Source organism: Aulonocara stuartgranti, assembly GCF_965226115.1.
Source record: "Aulonocara stuartgranti genome assembly, chromosome: 7".
In the NCBI taxonomy this organism is placed as follows: Eukaryota; Metazoa; Chordata; class Actinopteri; order Cichliformes; family Cichlidae; genus Aulonocara; species Aulonocara stuartgranti.
In genome coordinates this window covers 16,275,332-16,300,543 of record NC_138945.1, presented here as the reverse complement: position 1 = coordinate 16,300,543, position 25,212 = coordinate 16,275,332, and the positions used below count along the sequence as shown (strand labels likewise).

At 38.6% G+C, this 25,212-nt stretch overlaps 2 protein-coding genes across 6 annotated transcripts in view; both read right to left on the bottom strand.

Moving 5' to 3' along the window:
* fcho2 (FCH and mu domain containing endocytic adaptor 2) overlaps nucleotides 1-274 on the bottom strand; it is a 50,620-nt gene extending 50,346 nt beyond the window's left edge. Inside the window, exon 1 of one of the 4 annotated variants that reach the window (XM_082542333.1) lies at nucleotides 60-274. In XM_082542333.1, the coding sequence (XP_082398459.1) occupies nucleotides 60-92 (33 nt within the window). In that variant the 5' untranslated portion in view covers nucleotides 93-274. The remainder of the gene's footprint in view (nucleotides 1-59) is intronic. The other 3 variants (XM_082542330.1, XM_082542331.1, XM_082542332.1) reach the window with 3 other exon arrangements.
* A 962-nt stretch (nucleotides 275-1,236) lies between these two features.
* On the bottom strand, nucleotides 1,237-24,505 carry tnpo1 (transportin 1). 2 transcript variants are annotated; one of them, XM_082539630.1, is made up of 25 exons: nucleotides 24,329-24,498; nucleotides 24,105-24,216; nucleotides 22,837-22,912; nucleotides 22,136-22,285; nucleotides 20,957-21,063; nucleotides 15,590-15,723; nucleotides 14,881-14,962; nucleotides 13,986-14,108; nucleotides 12,069-12,187; nucleotides 11,674-11,734; nucleotides 11,284-11,452; nucleotides 10,807-10,959; nucleotides 10,471-10,696; nucleotides 10,105-10,276; nucleotides 9,835-9,921; nucleotides 9,638-9,745; nucleotides 9,137-9,295; nucleotides 8,948-9,035; nucleotides 8,765-8,863; nucleotides 8,587-8,682; nucleotides 6,624-6,699; nucleotides 4,933-5,032; nucleotides 4,766-4,840; nucleotides 4,394-4,532; nucleotides 1,237-4,315 (listed from the first exon to the last, which is right to left on the bottom strand). In XM_082539630.1, the coding sequence occupies exons 2-24, from the start codon at nucleotides 24,207-24,209 to the stop codon at nucleotides 4,425-4,427; spliced, it is 2,673 nt and encodes an 890-aa protein (XP_082395756.1). In that variant the 5' UTR covers nucleotides 24,210-24,216; nucleotides 24,329-24,498; the 3' UTR covers nucleotides 1,237-4,315; nucleotides 4,394-4,424. The 2 variants fall into 2 exon arrangements, 1 of the variants encoding a protein (XP_082395756.1); XR_014277701.1 differs by lacking the exons at nucleotides 1,237-4,315; nucleotides 4,394-4,532; nucleotides 6,624-6,699 and having other exon boundaries at nucleotides 24,329-24,505.
* Between the last annotated feature and the right edge of the window lie 707 nt (nucleotides 24,506-25,212).

The following is a 25,212-nucleotide window of genomic DNA, read 5'->3' as shown; positions in this document are numbered from 1 at the left end:
GGAACATAGCATGATAATAGCACCGGTGTAAACACCGTGAATAAAAAAGCACCACCTACCCAGAAATTCTCTAGGAAGTACGGCGTTATCATCTTGCTTTATTACTCTTCGCCACAACTCTTCAGTTTGTTGTAATGCAACTTTTGAAGCGTATATCATCCACCGTCCTCCCCCCGTTTCTCTTGTATCTGCCTTTCCCCGTTTTCCTCCTCTCCCCTTTCTTCTCCCTCCCCACCTACAGACTCCACCTCCACCCGGCGTCTCTCCCCTATGGTTTATTCCCGTAGAAATGTAGACGTTCAGTGGGTGAAACAGCGCTATCAATGGCGAAGAGAGACACTACAGTCGCCGGATGAAATGCTGCCTTCACATGCTTTACGAAAATTCCCCACATAGAAGGCCGAGATTGACTAAAATACAGATAAACCATAACGCAGCTATGTGAAAATAATAGTATATAAAAATAAATAGTAAGATATTATTAGCTATATCACTGTTTGTTTTAGTTAGCATTACTTATGAATTCAGCATCTACAGATATGTCTCCCTGTTTAATAAATCTATGTGCCGATTTGTTGTGCACTAGTGGGTAAAGATTATTCATACCCGTTTAAACGTCCTTTTCCAGTGGGATTGTTTAGTCAACACACGTTCTACCAATATTGCAAAAGCAAATACTCTTGTTACGGTTGTGGTTTATTTAAAGTATAAGAAAAGGTCTTCCAACACCAAGTCTATGAATAAGCCTTTACATTTATTTAAACTGATTTATAGATTTAGCAGTATGCCACTTTTCAAGGTTTTGCAACTAATCATCTGTTGGGCAACAAGCATCTAGGTTTTGGAATAAATCGTCTTTCCACGTTAGACAGTTACATTGTTAATTTTTAAATCTTGTCTTAAACACCTGTATGCTGCCTGGCCTTCGACCCAGTGTGAGACATTGATCTTACTTGTTTTTGTTGTACGACAGTTGTTTTTGTAAATGATTGCTTTCACTCTACTTATTCACTTTTGTGTACAACCACTTTACATCTGCTGTGGCTGTTTTAAAGTGCTTTATAAATAAATAAACATTGTATTTAAAGGCCCATTTACAGTCGGCACAGTGGACAGAGTCTGCTATTTGTGTAATTCCAATTTCACAAAGCCTGATAAAGTACCAGTGACATTGCCAAAAAAAAAAAAAAAAAAAAAAAAAAAGACTTGGAGAAAATACATGATAAAGGCCCACAATAATGTAAACAATTTATTGGAACAATGTACAGATTCAAGCTATGGTAACCAGTCACACCCACTATATCATCTTACAAATATTACAAAATTACTACAGTACAATATAGAGTCTTTGCATGATCCAAAATATTTGGTGGCCCCAAAAGTATTACTTATTTTTAAAATTCAGCAGCTTATAAAAAAAAAAAAAGAAAAATCAAAACATGTCTATGAGAATGATGTTTTCACTTTCATTAGCAAAAGGATGAAGGCAGATAATCTAATCAAGTTTAAAGGCTAATTAAACTAGACTACTAGAGCTCCTTGACTAGACATTCCTTAATATTGATGGGTGCTTTATAAAATACAAATTTTTCAATAAAGCTTCATAAAGTCAAACCTATATTTGCAGAGTTGTCAACATATGCAATTGCTTTTAAATCAGCTTTCACCTGCATCTCTACATACAGTGTACTGTACTTCTATTGCAAAACCCCAGCAAAAATCCTCAAAGTATTTGCATTAAAGGCATTGTGCAGAGATTACACCATTTACCTAAGCCTGATAACAATCACGTTTGACAATAAGGATGTAGAAGTAGGAATCGTTCCTACTTCCTGGTTTCCAACTGTAATCCCACTGTTCAGCTAGCAGTGTTGTATGTATTAATGCTAATGTGAAGTAACACCCACTGATGATGGGTGGCTTTTTAAACCAATCTTTCTTGTTTGAAGAGATGTGGAAAGGTGGAGACATGAGGAAATCGATTAAAAAAAAACAAACAAACAAAAAAAACCAAAAAAAAACCCCCAAAACAAATAGAGACACAAACACAGAAACACACACACACACACACACCCAACCTGAGGTAAACACAAAAACATATTCATATAGTGAAACAAGTACAATGTATAGCAGCAGTTACGTCAAAATTATAGCACAGTAGTAATTGGGATTGTTGTGTGTTTTGTAGAACTACTATCTTTTGAAGAAAGAACAGAAGTGTGTGCACATCCACCCCGTCAAGCTGCGATTACTTCATATTTTTGCAAGCCGCGAGCTGGAATGTGACAAGACAAAAATCACTTCTAAACACATAATGATGTGACACATACGAGTATTTGCCTCTGTATTCCATGATGCATTATAACCTGCATTCACCGTGTATGTCCTCAAAAAATGTTTAATCTAAGATTAGTAATACATTTCTTAATGTGGCAGTTGAGCTAACACATTAAACTACTTCTACACTCTAATATCCCAATTGGATCAAGATGCTTAATGCATTAAGGTCCACACATTTTAGCAGCAATGCTCAATGACCTGTCAGGTCATATTCTAAAGTGTTTGGCTACATCATTCATTTTAAGCACTTGCTAAGTAAGTAGGTAAGTAAGTAAGTACATTTTAGGTGCATCACAAAGGATTTAAATACTGCAATTATTACTCTGGCCAGCAGAGGAAGAATGGATGGGCGTAAAAAATTAAAATTAAACAAAACAATAATATAAAAAAAAATAAAAATAAAAATCCATCATGGAATACATTCAGGCCATCTGCAACTTAAACATATAGATTTAAAAAAAAAATAATAATAATAACAACACTGCAACACAAGAAGACAACATGTAATTTCACAGTATTTAAAATCTACATATCCAACTATAGGTGAAAGGTGAAGAAGAGAACACTAGCAAGATTACTGTGAAGTCTTTAAAAGTCACAGTGATGCTGAACATGGTTGCTATATAAAAAAAATAAATAAAACCAAAACTTGATTGAAGCTCCTGCAACCTTCCCACTTTAAGTTGGGGTGTAAGGGGCCACCAACATGCAAAAGATGAAAGTACCCCACAGTGACAACCACCCAAAACATTAGAAAGTCATCCTCAAGATCATGCTTTTAGCACAAAAATTCCAACAACCAATAACAAAAACATCAGTACATTGAGAAATTAACATAGTTAACATTGATTTGATGGTTTATATGGTTCTGACAACCAAAGTCACAAAAAAAAGCAAAAGCAAAAAAGCAAAAAAAACAAATCACTGAGACAGTATTTGTGCCATTGTGACATTTACGTCCAAAACACAATGACACAATAATCAGCAAACAGGATCTTGTTATCCTGCATGCTTCTCCTTCATTTGTCCTTTCCGAGGCTCAGACAATATAAAAGGATAAAGTAAGCATCTAAAGCTTTGATATGCCTGCAGATAGATGTCCATGTCACATTCACGCCACAAGACCAAACAATGATTCACTCGGACATCACGCCACAGCCAAGATTTTACACATTTTTCTAAGTCAGTGTGTGTAAAGCCCGTCATGCTACATTACAGCTGATTGCCGTAAATCTCCAGTAGAAGAAAACATGAGTACTGTAAATACAAGACCCAAAAAAAAGAACCTTATCAAAGCTCAACAACAGCTGTCAACACATTTCACTACAGCTTTTCCACAATGATATACACATGCTACCCATTTTCAGAAAAGCTGCTCATTTAAAAAACAAAAACTATGTGCTCCCTTGTGACAAAACAGCTTTTTCTGTAGGAACTTTAAACCATCTCTGTACTTACAGGAAATGTGTCTCAAAGAACCTTCAGCTTTACTTCATAATACTTCTCGTTTACTCTTATAAACGCATATCTGAGCAGAAGACCTACATTTCTCCTTGTCTAACAAAAAGTACAGGGTTTTGTAAAGATTTCTCAATTTTTTCCACATTCATTTCTTCTCAGTAGTCCAGAAAACAAGATGTTTGGAGAATAAATGGAGAGGAAAAAGCAAAAAAAACCCCCAAAAAACAAAAAAACAACAACAAAAAAACCCCCCCAACAAACTACAACTTCTGATTCAGATATTAGATGAATTTTCCTCCAGTGATAAGGTTGTCCTGCCAGTCCCTTTTGCCCCTTTGTCTGTGCATAGGGGCACTGAGAACTGTAGCTATCATCTCCCTCCCACCCCATCCACCAGGTCAAGGAGGGGGGTCAGCACCCCTTCCCCTTCCCTCAGCAGGCAGATCCTTCCCCCCAGTAAAGGGTAACATGCTCCCTGGGATGGTTCCCGATATTGTCTCCCATAGTGAATGACCTGTATATAGAGAAAACCCTGATTAGAATACAACATTTTGGGTTAAATAATAAAAATTATTTTCAGAGTGGTACCAACCCCAACGATGAGGCACGTGCTGTGGAAACAGTTACACCCCATAAAAGGTTGCCAACCGTTCCTTCAGTGGCATTGGAAACTGATCTGCGAAGCGTCTCCAGTTGTCGTCTCCCACCTGGTTCTTAAACCCATGAAGGATCTGAAATTAAACACCACGAGATGTTTATACTGAGGAGTGCTTTTCAAAATAAATCCTGTGCATTTTAAAGGGTCAACTGCAAAAGCTGCCATTCCTGAATTTGGTCACTAGGGAGCAGCAATAACTGTTGATAAGCAATAAATGGGTTAAAGCCTGAGTGCAAACTCTGAAACCAGGCAAAACTGACAGAATTTATTCAGCGATTTTTATTGTTAGTGTTTTTCAGCTTTTACCTTGTAGAACATGTCTCTGAGGTCATCCTTTGGATTGACCCAGGAAGCCACTGCATCACAGAAGAATATAAAATCCTGTTCCAGAGAAAATAAATAAGGCGATGCTTCAGCTTCCAGAGTTATTAAAAACAAAGTGGCCACACAGTCATCTCTCTACTGCATCTCACCTGCACTACACCTCCTGGATTTACACTAATCATAGTGCAAATTCCTCTGAATGCGGAATCCTTCTCCTCGTTGTCCCTTATATTTCGCAGACAGGTGCACCTGACAACAGGGACGGCCACATTTAACACCACGCTTATCTTAAGAATACTTGAGCAACAACAGAAACCAGCATAAATCTGCAACTATGAATAACTAGTACAGAAACTCGGATGCATTCAGTACATGTTACTAAACTGACATGCATGTTTATAATGCCAACTTTGAATGAAGCCAATTACCTCCTTTGACACAAATGTGTTTTCATTATCAATCCTTTTCTTCATATACTCTAAAGACAAATTACATTTTTCAAATGTGATCAAAATGTCCTGCAACAACTAACCCACAAAAATGAAGAGCCACTCCCAATTTGCATCTGATCAAGGTTCAACTTCGGTGTTTTCTCCTCGTATGCCTCTGAACTGCTTCCAGTAACACTGCTGACACCTCCAAACCTGCACTTTTAATCAATGCTAGCATATTTTCCTGACATTTGCACAGTAATGTATGGTAAAGTGAAGCGCGGTGCAGCTGCCATACACATAAGTCCCTGGGAACTGTTGCAATGATGCTTAAAACCTTTGTAAGCCTGTTGGTTCTCCACTCAGACTGATCAGGAAGAGTTTAAAAAGAAATTGATAATGACTGAAATATATCTCTTTAAAAAAAATAACTTTCCCTACTTTTTTCATTTCACCAAGGAGATCTGTGAGTCATTGCACGTGTGCAAGTGAAAAAAGAAAAGAAAAAAGAGCATAAACGGAATGATTTAAAGGATCAGCAGCTCTTGAAAGCTTTCTAGAGGTGCACTAGGAAGCAATGCTAAAGAGGCGATTGGTCAAGTTTGCCATGATTTGTTTGGTTTTTTTTTTAAAGCCACAGAACTTTTTGATCACTTTGCACATTTATCTAAATATGAAATTGTTTCCCGATTTACAACACATGAAGCATGCACACAAAAGAGATTCAAGTAAAACAAATCAAGCATTTTAAAATATTTAAAACTCAGAAACTCTTCTAATATCTTCACTGATGTCTTTGAGCAGTGTGTTCAGCAAAACCTCATCTATAGCACCTTGAATATAACATTACTTTTTTGTTTTGTTTTCGAAGATCTACTAAAGAAGGTTTGGGGTCGTTTTGGGACAGGCACATGCAGCTGGGTGACTACTAAATGAGAAAGGAATTTAAGAATGCTCTTTCTCATTAAAAGACTGCATCCTTTCTCTGTTGTTGAACCAGCAGGCATGTGACAAAAAAAAAAGAAAAATCTGATCCCATGCATCTTTTAGGTTGTTAGCGACAGTTTACAATGACCAAAAAAAAACTAGAAATTAAACAAATTAATGTATAAAAAACACATGAAGGTGCTACTGAGGCAAAAACAAATCACAAGTAGGACCTAAAAGAGGACAGGGTTAGTCACACGGTTGGCAATGATTACAAACTGATAGGAAAAAAAACAAACAAAAAACCAAAAAAACTGAAAAGAAAAAAAAAAAAAAACCCAAAACGCTTTTGAGAAAGGAGAGTGAGAAGGGGAAGAGGAGGAGAGCTACAGGGGAGAAAAAGGGAAGAACAGGCGACAGACGAGAAGATCAGAGGAAAGCAGAGAGAAGATGAATTAAATAAAAGATTGAATAATACACACCAGGGTCTTATAAACTGCTGTAGCATGGGTGCCACCTCTTGAGGACAAACGTAACCAAGACGACCAATTGTTATTGCTAAGGTAACGCAATCACGGTTACACACCACCAAACGCCAACCAAGACATGAGCAATGAGGAGGGGGGAGGAGAAAAAAATAAAGAAAAAACAAACAACTCAGAGACAGAAATCAACAGAATCTGTGTATGATAATAAACAGAAGATTTCACTAGCGTTGATTATTACTGCCCCTTCAAGTCAAAAGGGAGGAATGTAAAAATATGACACTCTAAAAAAAGACATACAACACGTTTAAGGGAGAACACATTGACAACTCTGACAGGACATTCATAGAAAAGGCAAACAATGGCATCTGCTTCCAGGAATTACATGGATTTAAAAAAAAAAAAAAAAGAAGCTATTTAAATTGATCAATTTGATGAAACTGTACGTGCCAAGACACATGCTAATAAAAGGTGTAGCATGTATGGCGTAAAACAAGAGCAGTTCAGTGGGATTTTTTTTCCCCCTCTTAGCGATTTCTCCCTTAAACTCACAAATGTTAATTTTCATAAGAAACAGAAATGTTTTTTGTTTTGTTTTTCTTTTGGAAAAGAAATGACAGATTACTCCAAGCCAACTACATGGAGGGAGACTAGTATCCAGCACAGCAGGTTCTTATGAGGCAGAGAGGAGGGAGGACCTAAGTTTAAGAAGACACAAAACTATGCAACATTCTCATTAACAAACAGGCATTTATGAACAGTCCAATGACACATGCAGAAAGCAGATGGTATGCTCATTAGAGTAGAGTTCAGTGCAGGATCAGCTGATTAGAGGCAAACTGAAGAGTGCCGCTGTGCGAGCCGAGAATTTACAGCCACCTTAAACTGTGGTATTATGTGACCTAGTTTAAAAATAGTTCCAGTGGTACGCTGGCTCTCGTGGAAACATCCATGTTAACGGAATTTACACATGGCTATGTTTGCTAAGGTTTGATTCACTGTGGCGTTGTCAATTTATAGATCGATAACATGCAAGAAACTGTTAGTGGAAAGGTTAATGATCTGATACTTCAAAAATTGAAGTTGTATGATGCCCAATTGTTAAGACATGGTTATTGATTATCATGTATCCTGCATCAAACATTGGCCATTCTTAACAACATTTAACATCTATTGGCAGATATGCATCCACATTTAAAGAACAGTAAATAAAAGCAACAAATAAACTGACAGCAAACAAACAGGAACACATCTATAGAGTCCCTAGTTTTATTTCCTTTTATTTTGGCAGGTCACACTTCACCCTTGCATGCATAATTTTGATGCAATGTTCACTTGACTCATCCAATTCAAATCTCCAATGCATTTGGTTCAAACAAGAGTAGAGTGTGCAACCTAAAAATAATCTCAGCTAGGTGCCCTACTTTTAGTCAGTTTAGGTGTCATTTGGGATTAGTTGTTTAGCTGATCAGTAACTATGTGAGGCTATGCAGTCATCTATCTATAATTCTGTGTAAGCTTTGCATTTGGTTTCATTACAATATTGTACTTCACCTCATAGAGCAAAGTCAGTCGACATTAGTTCATTCCAAGGCAGGGCTCTTACACGGTTTGCTCAGTTGAAGAGTGTTAAGAATTTCACACCAGGGCTTGCTCAAGGCTTCATTTTAATTTTATTTCAACTTACAGGCCACTGTGCCAGGCTGCAAATCAATACCTGAAATATTCAGCATACTTTGGTGAAACAAGCAAAACTAGTAAGGCTCATACCTTGGGAAAGGCTGAAATTAAAAGGGAAAGACACGCAGTCTAATAAGTATAGTTAATCCTGGCTAAGTGGACCTGAGTGAGTGAGTGAGTGTGTGTATAAGTGTATACACCTCCCTCTCTCTGTGTTTGTGTGTGTGTGTGTGTGGCAACCTGGCTGGCTGACGGGCTCAGCACTACCACCGAGTGGTACCTGTGTTCTCCAGTAGTGTCTTTGGGGTATTGGGCCTGTTAATGATCTCCACCAGTTGGTGCAGCACCATCGCAATGTATGGTTGCATTTCAGGCCCTAAGAGTGTAGGTATAAGAACTTAAGTTAATTCAGATTTTAAATGTGTCACTGTACATCGTCTTAAAAGAAAGGCACTCACCCATTTGTATAGATATCTCTCCAATTGCCCATGTTGCATTGTTGCACACTGATATTAACTCTGGGTTTAAATTTGTACCCAGTATGGGCATGAAATCAGCTGAAAGGAGGAAAATTAATATCTTAGAAAATTACTTGGAATTTATTGTCACTGGTGCTTCAGAGTCAAGTACACCGAACGTACCGATGCATGGTTTGACATGCTGGAAACAAGCCTTGGTGAGATCCCCTAGCAGAGCAAATGAACTCTGACGAACTTCTGGCATTTTGTCCTGAACAGTTAGAGAAAAAAAAAGAGAGCACAAGGTGAGACATGCAAGTCAGTTTACGTTTGTTTGTTTTTTTCATGTTAAATACTTTTACAGGGCCTTACCTGCATGCACTGGTACATGAGGGTGAGGATATTGCTACGAGCCACCAGCTGCTCAATGGTGCCTCCCAATCCTTCTGCCAGTCCACTAAGAAGATCCAAAGCCACAATCATGAAGTCTTTGTCAGGGGCCTCATACTGTTCTGGTTGGGACTGATGAAGCTAGAAAATATAACATGACTTAATTTAACAGTAATAAATATTAAATAATAAGTTATATGGCTTCCATCTATGGATCCACCCCACTGTGGTAGTGGTTAAATGTCCACTAAATACCTTGTTTACCACTTGGGGCCAGTGCAGCAAATTGTAAACAATACTAACAGATTGTTAACTTTAAAAAAAACACAATAAAAATCACCATTTTTGTTGTTGTTTTGCTTTACATCGAGTTCCACTTGACTACGCAGAGTCTCCAGCAGGTTTAAATGTTTTCATTTTGAATAAATAGATAATAGAAAATGCACAGAAAGTCTTTAAGTTGTCCATTCTAGACATTCTCACCATGGACTGAGCAAGGGTCTTTTGAACGAGGTTGACACAGCGTTGGTACACGGGCTCACAGTAGGGCAGGAAGCCACTCTGCAGTGCTGTGGCTACAGATGACAGACACTGAGGAAGGTAGGAATTGTGGGTTAGATACAAAAATCATGGATATTATGCAAAAATTTGACACCTTTAAGTGTGCATGAGAAACTCACTTCTAACAAAGGGAAAAGATCTTTGTCTTCATCTTTTAGTTGGTTCCATTTCTGGATCAAGGGTGGCATCAACATCTGGATGTACTCCTAATACATATCACACATTGAATGCACCGATAACAATGGCTGCCAATGTATTCTATTTTACATTCAAACAAATACAGCTTTTTTGATATTTTACAAAAATAAGTACATGACAACAGCAGTATTAATGTTAGATTTGCATAGAAATGTGAAGTGAAATCCAGCAAATGCTTCTGTTTTGCATACCGGTTTATTGAGATGGTGGCCCACTGAATCTGCAAGTGTTCCTATTGCATCATAAAGAATTAGCAGATTTTTATGTTGGTACTTGCTGAAAGCAAACACCAGTGTGTCCAGGATGAATGCCAGGTAGGGCACCAGCTCTGTACAAGCCTCCTCCTCCAAAGTGGCAAAGGCACTGGCAGGGAAAGATTAAAAATGGGGGGTTAAAGCAATGTGTGAAAGTAACTACTCTGAAATTTGGATGCACCTGAATCCTTCAGGGGAATATGTGGGAAACACAGATGCAAAAAAAAAAAAAAAAGAAAAAAGAAAAAAAGTCAGAGTTAATGTGCTGTAAAATGAGAGACATGGCTTTATCATCTCACTCACCTGCAAGCAGCCTCCTGCACACGCTTGTTGCTATCCAAAATGCGTTTGAGCAGCTCTGTCATTAAAGGCTTCAGGTAAACATCCGGAGGCTGGCTGACAACCCAGTGTGCATAGCGGCTCAGTGTCCAACAGGTGATAGAACGCACCAGGGCTTTTGTGTCAGACAAACACTGGATGAGATGAGGGATGAGCTCAGGCAGGTATGGGATCATTCCTTGCATGCAGCCTGGAGAAAAAGGATAACAAAAGTATTGTTTCAAAGTGGTACTTCTTCTGATTTTATATTCAAAGAGGGACCTCCCTCTCTTCAATTTCTCTTCATTTCCCCCTTCTTACCTTCAGCTATAGCCCCCAGCACTAGGATTCCAGACTCTTTAACTACCCACTCTGGATGGAAAAGCAGCTCTTTGAGAAGAGGCAGGATGTGCATCAACAGATCTTCCCTGAACACGTTGGCCAACACGTCGAGCGCTGCTGCTGAACACTTGCCTAACAGCACACACATACACAGAAACAAAGATCATACAGATGTAACAAGCATAATACAAACAAGCAGAAGACAATTAGTACACCATCTGCTTTTTGGGACTGTTAAAAAGGTGCACGATGTGGCATGTTTGTTCTACTGATTATAAAGTTACATAAAACCTAAGAAAAATGAGATCTTCCTCTTCTCTATTAGCCGTTTGGACTACAAGACAATGCAGGGCTCCTTTCAGTGGAGTTCATGGATAAAGAGCCACTATGAATTATTTTGAAACAACCATCACAGAGCAATCTAGACAGTTCAATTTAGATATGCACTGAACTCACGCAGGTTCCAGTCAGAGATAGTATCATCATCATCTAGTTCGTCATCTTCATCCTCCTCATCCTCAATTCCATCACCCTCATGCTGTTGGGCAACAGTGCGGGAGCGATGGAAGCGTGGTCTGATGTCTTGCTCGTTGTCTGGAATGGCCTCATCCTCTTCAATGTCTCCCTGAAAATGAACGTATGGTATAAAAATTCTTCAGCGTGTAGGCATTAGCATGAGAGTTCAGTCAGCTGAAACCAGAAATTAGCTATGCATTTTGTGTTGTAAAATGTATACAACTCTAATTTGTTTGTACATCACAAACAACTTAACTGCATGTCAGCTTGACTCCTGGAGCAGTTTATCATTTTACCGTCACGTAAACATATTAGGCAGTACAAACTGACCTTGAGCAGAATGATGTCAATCTCAGAGTACTTCATCCCGTTGACAAGCACCGGAGTGAGCCTGGAGCAGCGGCGGGAAAAATGATGAGAACAAAGGGCAAGGTTAGGGCAGAACTCACAGGCAATTACTCACATTTGGTCCCTGCTGTGGACACAGTTTAATGTGACAATTTGGTGACAGATGTTAAACCTGAGGTCAACTCTTAATCAGCCACCGTGAGGTGAGGAAAAATAACACCCTAGTACAAGGTCTTCGCTGACTTGCTGCCAAGGCTGCTATGAATCAGCTACTTTCAAAACCAGCATAAGTCTGTACATTACATCTGGCTGTGTGTGTGTGTGTGTGTGTGTGTGTGTGTGTGTGTGTGTGTGTGTGTGTGTGTGTATTTTCTTACTGGGAGAGGTGGCCACACAGCACTTCCTTACACACCGGCTGCTCGGCCAGTGTCAGCCAGAACTCACAGGCCTCTAAGGCAACATTCTCGTCATGGTCCTGAGTCCTCTGTAGCATGTACTGAATTTAAAAAACAAAACAAAACATACAAATAAACAAAGACATTTTCACGTACAAATCTGAATATTTCATCCCAAAGGAAGGAATGCAACCAAATCTAAAACCTGCGACGCACTACTATGATTCTGTTCAGAGAATAGTTCATTTCATTTTTGTCTTATTATAATGACCATGGTGTATGTTTGATCAATGCCTCTAAGAGGAGTTGGGGAACAGACAATCTATATCAAACTTACTACATAAATTCTTATAGTACCAGGACCATCAACATCTATACAGCTTTTGGAAATAATTTTTACCTCACAGATAATATAAGTGTATAAGCTGATCTAAAAACGAACCACAACATTATAGTACATCAGTGCGTGCCTGTGAATTGTCCTCATCTTTAACGTTCATGAGTTCAGTACACGTTGCATATATGTTTTATAAGGGCCAAAGATTTGCAAGAGTCTAAATCAAGCAGTGATGTGAGTAACTGTAACTGGTTACTTTGTCTTCTATAATGAATAACTCACAAGGAAGAAGAAGAAAGAAAAAGTATTTCTAATTTGTTTGTTTGGTGCTTTTGAACATCTGACTACTATGATATAATGAATATAAAAATAATAAAATGATAAATTCACAAAAAGTGTTTGTATTTTAATACATGAGTAAAGAAAGTGAAGCCAGTAACACAACTAAAAGCTACCCGTGCATGTCTATTGTTTAAACCAAACCCATCAGAGAAAAGCAAATGGGCTGATAAAGAGTAAGCAATAACTCTTTATGAGAAACTATCATTTTATAGATTTAGTGGGCAAACAAATAATTATTCAGCAAAGTCATGTTTGCAAAATTGGGGGGAAAAATAAATTAAAACAAACAAACAAAAAACAAAACAAAACACAGCCCTACTTTATTCGGCCATGTTCATCAGAATGACATAAAACGACCTCCAGTACGACAGAGTTGCTTACTGCTGTGTTATTAATAGAGGTTTATGTCATATGTCATATTTACTCAGGGTTCATCCACATTTTCCATTTCAAAATGTCATATTTATCCACACTCCTGAGGTTTATTGAGAAAAAAAAAAGAAAAAAGAAAAAAAAAGAAAAAACACCCTGAATTTAACAACAAGCTACATGATTTTTTAGGTATCTAACATGCAAGTTTCATTTTGAAGAGCACACTGTTATCCCCCCCCCCCATTTCCTTTTTACATGAATACATTAGGGTGGTCGTGGCTTCTCCACTAGCTGACTCACTAATGTAAGTGATTCAATCCTGGCTCTTCAGGTATGCATGCCAAAAGGGCTTTGGGTAAAGTGTTTTAAGTATATGTATAAAAGGTACTGTGTGTGTGTGTGTGTGTGTGTGTGTGTGTGTGTAAACATGGCTTGTGCTGCAATGCCCATTCAATGGTTAAATGGACTATAGTACGTGCCAAATAAATGATAGTCCATTTATGTTACTATATAATCCAAAAATGTTCTGTCAAGCTTGACATTTGACCATCTGAAATGCTGACTTAATATAATTCAAAGACTGTAGAGGGAGCTGTGTGGAGGAGTGTGCATTCGGGTGCAGGCTAAGGTTGGCCTGCTCTCTCACATAGTAGTATTTTGTCTGAGGTGCCTGCCTTCCCCAAATGCTATTGAAAAAACACTGCAGAACACAGGGAGAATCTAGAACTATACCACCTCTCTAAACCTTGAAAACCCATTTCAATACTGCACCGATTCCCCGATTATCAGCTTTTAGGCGCCTCCCTTTTAGTTAATATAGTCATTCTTCATCTTTACAATACACTCACCTCTATGATGTTATGCATGTGTGGCAGGAGACGATCGAGGCGAACCTCAAGCAACATAACAAGAGCTCTACAAACATTCTTCCTCACTTCTGGCTCATCATCTGTTGCCAGTGCAAAGAGATTCTACAGAGGGCAGGGCGACAGCTTAAAGTTAATACCACTGTTGGCAATAACATAAGAATAAATATGATTGAGAGGGGAATAGTCAATACAGTAATGCAGAACATTACAGATAATGTACCAGTGTTTTAGATGTTTGTGAATGTACACAGTTCTGCGATTTGCTGTATGTATAATCTGTAGCCATTTGCTTTAAATGTCCAGTTTACTATATCAAAATGTTAAATATATACCCCATATCTTTAAAAGACATAACAAAGAAAGACATACATTGAGGTGCTGCACCATCTTACGGTACAAACTGACATTACAGAAAGGCCCCAGCTTGACTTCAGTTGAGTTGTCTTCAGCACAGTACACAAATGTTTCGGACATAAAGTCATAGCTGTTCGATTTATGACGGCTTTAGTTCATTTATTACACTTTTAAACTATTAATTGCTACTAACTATTCAGTTTTTTTGTGCTTCAGCCTCTGCCAAATATCTGACTTCAATTTTCTTATTATTAATCTCTTCTCCCAAGCCCTAAACATAATATAATTTGCAATAATTTGCATGAGGCTTGGCATATGCGGCGACTGATTGCAGAAAGCCACAAACTGGAGAGGTAAATCCCAAACTGTCAGAGGAATAGCTCGCCTTATTGAAGTGACCCTTTAGTAGCTTCTGTTTCTTTCTTTTGGGGCCAATGATTTGTTTTGCATATAGATACACTTAAAAAAAAAAAAACAAAGCATAATAGATAATATAAAGGAGCATTAGAGTCTGACTTGCCTCAATGAAAGGATCGATGTGAAGCATAAGAGCCTGAGTCCTGCTGATGATGAACTGATTGACGCAGGCGATGGCATGAGACCTGCAACAGAGTAACAACCACATTAGAGTCACACCGACATGTTTTCCTCACATGTTGCACACTGTGAATGTAGCCTCTGTATTATTATTTGCCCCATCTCCTCCAATCTAACCTCCAAATATGAGAAAGCTCTCTCTCTACAGGAGTTTTACACTGCAATAGACACTCGTTGTGTGTCGTCTCTAAGAAACATAAGACAGACTGAAAATGTACATACTGGCTGTGTATTCAGATTTAGACTAGACATTTTATTGTATCCAACAAATGGAGAATAGTTCAGGCAAGACACAAAGTCACAGTTTTGGTACACCAGCTGATATCAGCTGGAATGTCAAGTAAGTCCCAGTAGAAGTTTTTCATCAATTTTAAATTACTGAGGAGGAAAGGAACCATCTTCATTTGCTTAAAGTAGTTTTAACTGAAAAGTATGCACCGTCACTAAACAGGTATAATAAACAGCATTCACAGACAATTTAAATGCAATGCCATGCACATTCTAAAAGAGCGTAACAGACTAGGTCATTTCAAATAATAAAACATCCATGTGTAAGTGAAAGGTTCAAAGGACAGTGTAACTTAAAATCAACTTCAGTCAGCAAAATTGGAAAAAAAGAAGTATTATGATACCTAATCTTAGGACTGCTGTGTTTGAAAAACTGCAAGAACTTGGGGATCATGATGTTCAGAGGACGGTCCAGCATGTCACTGTCCAGGATCTCAGCAGAGTCCTCACAGATCTTCTGAAGAGCTCCGAAAGCTCCCTGAAAACAAAGAAAAAAAAATGGCATAAGGAAAAGACAGCAAAGTAAACAATGAGAAAGAAAGAGACATGATGGAAGATTGAATTTTTCTGCTAATTTATCAGGAAGTTAACCCCAAAATACTGAGACACTGAAGTAGACAGTAGGAATAAAACGTATTTGGAACTGGTCTTATTTGCCTGATTCTCATCTAACATTGAGGCAAAATTTACTGTATAATAACATAATTTGCTTCATTGCATAGTAAGAATAAAGTCTGCAATCGGAAGCACGCATAAGAGCCAAAGGCTTTACATGCTTAAGAGCCAAATATGACAGGTACAATGTAAGAGGCCACACAGTGAAATAAATAAATTGCCCGTATGGTACACTATAGTCATATTACAATCACGCATATTTAAACCCAAGCCCAAAACAAAATCACCCTGGTTCTATAAATCCACATACTGTGTAGAAGCTCTGTAACATATGAGACATGGAGGATCATAGTGCTAGTATTTGCACAGTGAAAGCACTAAATAATACATTCCACCTTCTCATCCACGATGTTCAATAGGATTCATCCACTTCTGCTCTAATAACCTTCAAACAGTTGGCGCACACATACACACGCACACACGCACACACACACACAAGCTGCTTGACAGATGGTTAGTATGCATGCTCACGATATGCTGCAGACTTCAGTCTCTCTCACAAAAATAAATAAATAAATAAAAACATTGCAGCCTGAGAGGCAGATACAAGAAACGGCACAGCACTGACACCAACGCTGTCTGAAATGTGTTTCTATGGAAACCACTCCCATGTCGGCATTCCTTTTAGAGGACAGATACAGAGCCATCTCCACAAGAGAAAAAAAAAAAAAGAGGGGAAAAATATGCTCAGAACCACAGGGGTGACACAAGACGAGGAGGCTAAGGTTAAATCAAGGTCACAAACAAGAAGGGACAAAGGAAATTTATGAAGGGGGAAAAAGGCATTTCTTTCATCAGACTGAATCTTGATGCCAGCAGGTAATCAGAGACAGCAGTGGAAATTTCCTTTTGGAATTTGGAGATGACATTGAGAGAACTGCTAATGGCACCTAGAAACAGACGAAAGGAGACAGTTCCTTTAATTGTATAAGACATGCTGCTGTTTAAGCTAAGAATTGGAAATCCAAACAAAAAAAAAAAAAAAAAGTAAACAGATGTCATATACATAAGCCATGATATAAAAATCTCATGACAACCCCCAAAATGTCAGATTTATCTTAATGTTGAAAAACATGACTGGGTTACTAATGAGCTATTTAGAAGAAAGACTTCCTTTTTCCCCCTCCTATCCATATGTATTCAAGATCACTGGGGTTTAAATGCTGGCATGGCATGATATGTTAACACACATCACGACTAATCAAGAATAATGACCAGACTAACTGATAATGCAATTGTTGGTTGCGAACCTGCGTGGGAACCCAAACAAATATTTCATATTACGCACAACTGTGCTCCAGCGCTGCATACAGTGACGTCAAAACATAATACAGGCATTTGTGTGTGTCAAGAGAGAAGTGCAAAGTAATGGGAGTGGCCTGCAAGTGTTTCAATGATATGCAAGTATCTAAAGTGTAATCTTCCTTTCAAGTCCTGCTACTGAAGGTCGTTCACTGTGAGAATGCAATTCACGCAGATGGCTGTGAGCCACGGCAAAGAAGAAAAATAATAATACACATGTAGTCGACTAAACGGCTCCTTCAGAATCCTGCCCTTGAAATGTGAATAATGCTACAAATGAGCACTGAGGTGGCAGAGCATTATCATAGGTGATCGTTTTCCCCTTCGAGTGGTATCAACACCGTTATAGCCACTTGTCAACCTCCATTAATCAAAACATAGCCATAACCTATATTAAGCCGTCCACCAGCATTAAACTTGGCATCTGACACACCTGCTTGTTTCTTTATATAGAGCATGCAGAGAAGAGCACAGCGTGGTGACACGAGGAGCTCTTCCAGCAACCACTAGTCTTAAACCACAAAAAAGGCAGGACTCACTGGTAGGGCAGCAGCTCCTTATGTTACCAAAACAAATGTGTTTTGATTTTTCTGCGTTTTGTTATGTTCATACTAAGCTTAAAAAAAATCTATGACATCATTACTTGAGAACAGATGATTTAAAGCTAAAAACAGCATGCTGCAGTTTCACCATATACAGAAGCTTGTCTTTATACACAGCGTCAGCAGACATTAGGTCTCAGCGTGGGACTGTTGAGCAATCAGAGGGAGGATGATTCACTGGGAGAGTCACGAGGATCATCTTGCACAGATACTGTAAATGCACAACATATATTGATCAAATGGCCCAAGGCCAACATGCATTTACACGTTTCTCAAAGCGTAGATTACAGATCGGAAACTGTACACTGGCAGTCACTAAATATACTCCCAAAATAGATATCAAAGTCATGCTGATAGAAATAGTGGATTATTTTGGGGAGGCAGTGGATGCTCAGTTCTTAAAGAGTACTATATGGCTAATCAAGACTACCAACAGCTCTATCCTAAAGTGAAGAAGGTGCCAGATACTACAGCAACAAAAAATAACATCAACATCAGCAACAAGAAGAAATACTGACCCTTTAAAGTGTACTTATTTACTCATTTTCAGCTCAATATTTAAATCTTGGACTCTAGACTAGCTGATTCACTTTTCCCAATAGCCCCCATCTATCTCACACTTAAACTCTTTACACACCAGATGTATACAATTCGGGCAAATATTTAGTGTTAATATTTTTTGAACTTGCCTATTTTTACATGCAGCCCTTCAAACCAACTGCGTAATATCACAGGACAAATTTTAAACCTTCATTCCCCCCCCCTGAATCAAGCTTGATTTTTCTGATATTTTGCATGGAAATAAACAGATCTGACCATTCAGAGCACTTAATTTGGAAACAACTGCGTTCGTAGCTCAAAAAATGCACTAAGCTAAATATACAATGACGTTGAAATAGTAAAATAATCGTATTTTACCTCAGACACACAGCTAGATGCTGCTCTGGGTCACGGTTCTCTGAAGTTATCCTCAAATCGGCCTCAACTCTGCCAACGAGAGCTCAAACTACCCACTGACATCCTGACATATGTATGACAGCATCTCTTCTGACTGGCTACACTGAGGTTTTTATTTCAAACTTTGGCCTGCTTATATAAACATAAAATAACTGGGTGTGCACTAGAAGTTGGTGGGGATGGTCTCTTCTGATGCAGCTAACCTTGGAAAAACCTGGAAACTATTCTAATGGTTGTCAAACCACATCTTCATTGATATATACTGAGGTGTCAAAACTCATCAAGGTTAGAAGGGAGGTCATCAAATGTTGTGCTTTGGGAGGAAAGAGATATAGTAATGATTATTTGTTTGCTTCCTAGTTATTCACAGTGCAGCAACTTGACCATCTTCAACAAGAAACATTAAGAAGCTTTCCAACCCTCAAGCTTCTTTTCAAAAAACATAGCTGGTCTTATAAGGAGTGTCTACATTTGGTTGCTTGAGTGTTAAGCCTCTTGCACACACGCACGCACACACACACACACACACACACACACACACACACACACACACGCACACGCACACGCACACACTTCAAGATGGTCTGCAGTAACTACCTGACCTAAATCTCAGCTTCTGAACAAGCTTTACAAAGGAGGCTAGCAGCGGTGCTACACAAAGATTTATTTTTTTATGTCACACCTATTCCTTAAATTACTTTAAATCACATCGACAAGTAATAATCCTGTCAGCATGTATTTTTATTGCCCTAAGACACAGCTGAATTTACCACGACACTTTAACATGCCGTTTAATTTATTAATTCTGATGTCATGGGCAAATCCAGCTGACAGAATACTAATGACCTGGGAGTTTATATGAGCTTGAATATGGTTACACAAATCAGATGATCTAACAGTCACAACAAACAACTGTACTGTCATTTTCGTGGCTGCTGCAATGGAGCATTTAGAAGAACAAGCACTTGAGTTTTATTCTGCAGAACATTCAGAAAAATTAAAGATATTAAAAAAAAAAAAACAACAGAGTGGATCATGGTGGCCTGTAAAGATGAAATATGACCCAACAGCATGTAGTTATCGGCGTTTTGAAAAGTAAAGCATATTTGGACGATGATCAAAAAAAAGAGAGAGAATAATTGAGTCAGAGCTGAATAATCTGCAGTCTGCAGCGGCTGCTCCAGCTGTGAGAATGTCTTTAGCTCATCTGGCCAGCAGGATACCATCCAGATGCTGCTTTATAGCTGAGCCAGCTTTTCTTTCCACAATAAATTAATTAATAAACAAATAAACAGTACACGCACAACTGTCTGTGTGCCCAGACAGGGAAACATGCTTAATTACAGCACACATGGGCTGTAATATACAGTCAGAAATATGTGCACGCTTAATCTCAGCACTCCCCACCCATCTCCAACACAGCTATGGCAAAAAGCGGCCTCTCATTCTCATACTCACACACACGCTTTTGTTAAACTTCTGATGAGTTGAAAGCACGGTAATTAAAGAGGAAGAAATCTGAGTCATTGGCAGATGATAATATTACAAAATGACATTAGCGTCATGTCCATATCAAGCAAAGTAATGGCTGCTGCCATATTAACGCTGAGCCCACTGCATTTCAGGTTGGATTCTTTAAGCTGGTTCGGGACTCTTTGTGTGATTTTTTTTTAGTAATGAAATGTCGAATTTTGACACTTTCCTGCGGAGCACTATTCATGTGCTACAGAGTGACTGAAACATGAATACATCATGGCTACTCAGCTGCAACATTTGAGTCCATCTTAACCAAGTCAGTTTCGTCAGAAGACATTTTATTAAAATCAATCTCATATTTTTGATTACTGCAGAAGATTTTAGAGCCACATTGTATTTGTATGATGCATTTTCAGTTCAGTGTGTTACAAGATAATTTTAGATTTTTAAGAACTTTTGAAATGATCTAAGTGATTTCCTGTTCATATATAGTTTGCTCATTTGTAATTGGGTTAGTACATACATTTCTGTGGAAACACGGTGTTAGTGGATTATTACAGGAAACATCATCTGTAGAACCCTTAAGAAATAGTTTTCACATCTTTCACCCGTATCAACACATTTGTGACACCACCAGCAAACATCAGCTTAGTGCCTAAAAGAAATTAATTTATAAGCTTCTGATTTGTTTGTCCTCACTTCACATGTGTTATAATCCTCAGAATCCAGCAGCAGGCAGAGTTTGGGTAACAGCTCCGGCCAGTTTTGTAGTTCTCCCTTGGAGGCAATTGTAGTGATGAGGATGCCTGTTGTCAGAGTGGGTTGAGTTAGTTGATTAAACCAAAATCATGCACAGGATATAATGAAACAGACATTTAATATTATAAAGCGCTTCTGTTTATAATCCATGTGAATAAGAAGCAACAGAAATGCAGCACATAAATAGCTTCAAGTTAGCTTAAACAGCAGGATGACCCCTAATTATGCAAATGTTAATATCAAGATTCTGCAATAATAGCAGGGAATGCTTGGGAGACCAAACCAGCATTTAAAAGCTGGCCTTTAACATTCTGATACAGTAGCCTATTGAGTTAAGGAAGACTATTTAGAGGCATTTAAAGCCAGTGTAGGGCTTTGCTCTCACTGGATTAAAAAGAAATAGATTAAAAAGAAATTCACAGTAGCCTTCAATCATACTGTAACTGACAAGGTCTGAGAGATAACTGCACCGCCTCTAAGCTCTGTTTTCAGGCTTCACAATCTTGAGCCAGTTACAGGTCCGTTAGGCCAGATTAGCCAAGCAGCGGTGAAAACCTGAGAGAGCAAACTTTGAGTGCCTGAAGTCAAAAGTCAGCAATAGCACGCTTTTGACAGCAAGTCTATGTGTCCACGCTAATCTGGTGGGAGGGGTTAAGAATGGAGAGAGGAGAACTGCAGGAGTTTTATTTCTAAGGGTTTTTTCATAGATTTCTGCCCACTAGATAAATAAAGAAATATAAACAACACAGAAAAGCAGACTCATTTTCTACTAAAAACATAACCATATCCCTAAAAATAAGAAAATAAATGAGCTACTATCCCAAATCCCTTTCATCGGTTTAATTAGTGTAAATAATATACAACCATCACAACCAATAATAAGGTGTTGTGTAAATATTCATTGTCATTTATTTCCCTGCTTTGTCTGCAAATGCTGATTATGTTCCCAATATAGTGAGCTGTAGGTTTTATATTTCAGCATGTAGTTTAAACAAATAAGGAAGTTATTTACAGGAACAACAAAGCAACGTACATAACAACAGAAAACATATAAACATAAAAAGGTATGCATGGATGCTAAGGACAACATTACAATCAGAAGACAGAGAGGGGACTTACCAACAGTGGCCCGAATCAGAGGAGATGAGTCTCCGATGTTTTGGAGGCACTCACTCTTGATGAAATCAGACACGCCATTAGGGAAGTTCTGATAGTGAGCTTTCACATTGTTCTTCAGTATCAGCCCGCTCAAGGATCGGGTCGGTTCATCTTGGGAGAGAAAAGGCCAAGGAAGGAAATGTGAAAATTCCACTCTAGCTGTGATCAAAATGAAGGCTGGTGACTCAGACATTAAATTGCTTTCCTTTCATTTTTCACAAGCAGAGTATTACAGAAATTATGTTCAGACATTTATACTAACATTGTGGACAGAAACTATTTTACTGTTTGCTTAAAATGGGTAAGTAATAAATTCGGTCATTTTTTTTGTTTAAACACTTGTGGCTTGTTGCATCTGAGCTAAGGTCGTCATGCAACCGAAAAGGTCTTAACACCACTTAACATTTGGGTCATCTGCTGTGCAGACAGTCAAGCCAAAAGTTGAGCAGTGCCAGGATTTAGCTTTAAAATTAGAGTGGCCCATATTCTGTGTGGCACATCATTTGCAACAAAGATGCCATCAGGTCACCCAAGTCTCAGCCGGGCTGACCTGTCAATAAGCAGTTACATAAAAACGACAGCTGCCCAGGTGCTATTAGACGATCTAGGAACACACCACAGACACAAAATGACAGAGCGAAGGAGAAGGGCGGACAGCTTACCTTCTGATTTCAACTTTGTCAAAACAAATATCAAATAGTTGTTAAAGTCTGGATACTGATTCAGCTGCTCGAGTCTCTGGGAGAAATGGTTAAGGGTTACAAATGTACGAAGAGCATGTTAAAAGGCTGAAAGAACATCACTGCATTCTGTAATCTGATAACAACAATAAAGCCAAAAAGAGTTTTTTTTCCTCCGCCCCATATAAAGAGGAGGAGTGGTCTAATCTAACAGCATAATGATGGGAGCGTATGTCAGTGTGTGTGAGTGGACTGGATGTATGCTTGTAAGGGGGTCATAAATGTGTCATTTGGCATGACTGTACTGGCAGATGGCATCTTTAGGGCTATAACAGCAGCTAGTCTATGAGTTAATGAGACAGTCTGTATGAAGGGTTACATAAGAAATTTATTAAGGACCTGCATGAAACCAGACAAAAACATAAGGACCAGCAGCTCTGAGCAGCAGATGATTGCTCCTCAACTGCATTGTCACACAACACTAGCACAGTGTTGTGTGACAATACAGTGCCCAAGCTACAGAGTAAAGCTAATAAAGCACTTACATGTTAAACCTACCCTTTAGTGCTTGCCATTTAATCTAGCCGGAAGAGGTCACCTTAATACGGTTTTGTTTGATAATCCCTGGCACCCTTTGGAAAAGTGACATAGAGTAAAATGTCACAGCGAAAATGCTTGAATAATGATGGCTTCTTATTCCACTCCATTAACTCCATTAACTCCTGTTTTAGAACAGGAGATTTCAGATTCTGTTGCACTAGTAAAATCCAGCAATTTCGTGCATTGCATACACTACTGTCACAATTAACACAATCACCATTACATCATTATATTATGCACAGAATTTCTAATTCGAATGTTAACTTAAATTAGTAGCATGTTTCCGGTAAGCTTAGCTTTAATTGAGGATTAAGTTGCAGATGATATACCGGGGCTTTAGACATGTTTTATTATGATGTTCTGCCGAAGCAATATGCAAGGTAAAGGTGTACAGGAGGAGCAATTAGAAGCTACCGTTGGTTATTGTATTAACCAAGCAAGACAATTTATAGCATTTTTAATGTCAAATGATGTTAGCACGACCTGCTCCGTTTGTAGCGCGTGCAAGCGAGACAAAAAAAAGGCACGAGCGTACCTGCTTGTAACTGTAACCACCCAGGCTAGTATTAGCTATCGTTAGCCTGTTGAGTCTGTTTTGTTATTAAATCACTAACAGATTATATCATCCATATCTGGCTCAAAAAGGATACTTGCTGGACGGATCTCTGTGTGGACGTATCAGGCGACTGAGACTCCTTCAGCAGCTGTAAAATTTGTTGAAGTCCTTGCTCGTCTGGTTTCCACTCACACTCCATCTTGCTGCTGCGGATAAAGAAATAACATAAGCTCAGACAGAGGACTTGTCATCGTACGCCTCACTAATGCTGCTCCCTACGAGGCGGAGTGATTTTGGATAGGGAAAAAAGGCTTTTACCTGTTCTGGCTTTGCCGTGCTGTGCAGTCGACTTTCTGCTGAAATGTGAACGTCTGTTTGGGTTTTCAGACATGGGCCTTACACGGCGAGTCGACCCGTTTTCTCCCAACCCAAGCTGAAAAAAACCTTCGGGCTACGGTCTGGCGTCGCATATAACTGGCTACATAGTCAGCTGACACGGAGCTGGAGGGTCCTAGTGCGCCACAAGTTTTTTTTAAGCCTAAATAGTCTAACTAAAGATGCTTTTTTACAGGAGGAAGATAACTAGAAGGACCAAACATGTTTACATATATCTATTTAGTCTTATCATTAAAGACAATACGAGGTTGCCCTTTGTTCAGAGAAGGTAAAGAGACGCTGTAAGAGGGAAACTATACTGAAAAATCTGGGAAATGCCGACGCTTTTCCTAGATTTCCAACGGACATGAAGGCAGCACAGATCGTGACACTGGCTATGAAATTTCCATTTTATATTTCAAGAAAACAGCTCCATCTTCAGGCTATATTTTTTATCGAACAAATTCAACAGCATTTACCCTGTAATTTTAACTTAGCTAGCAGCATCAGTTATAATAATTTTTGAATCACAGTTAAATAAAAAAACAAACAAAGACATGTAGCCTAGGCCGTTATAAATATCAGTGAATTAATAATTAATGAAGAAAACATAAAAAACATAAATACTGAAGCATACGCCAGTTTCGTAAAATATATTACTTTATTCTTCAATATAATATATAGAAAGTAGCCTACATGTTTGCTTAAAATGTTCCTATTCAAAGGAAAGAACAGTAGTTCTGAACCATTTGTTCCACTAGATGGCAGCACACAGTAGAACTGCGTCTTCTCTGCCTTCAAGGTTAGATGAAGAAGTGAGTATTGCA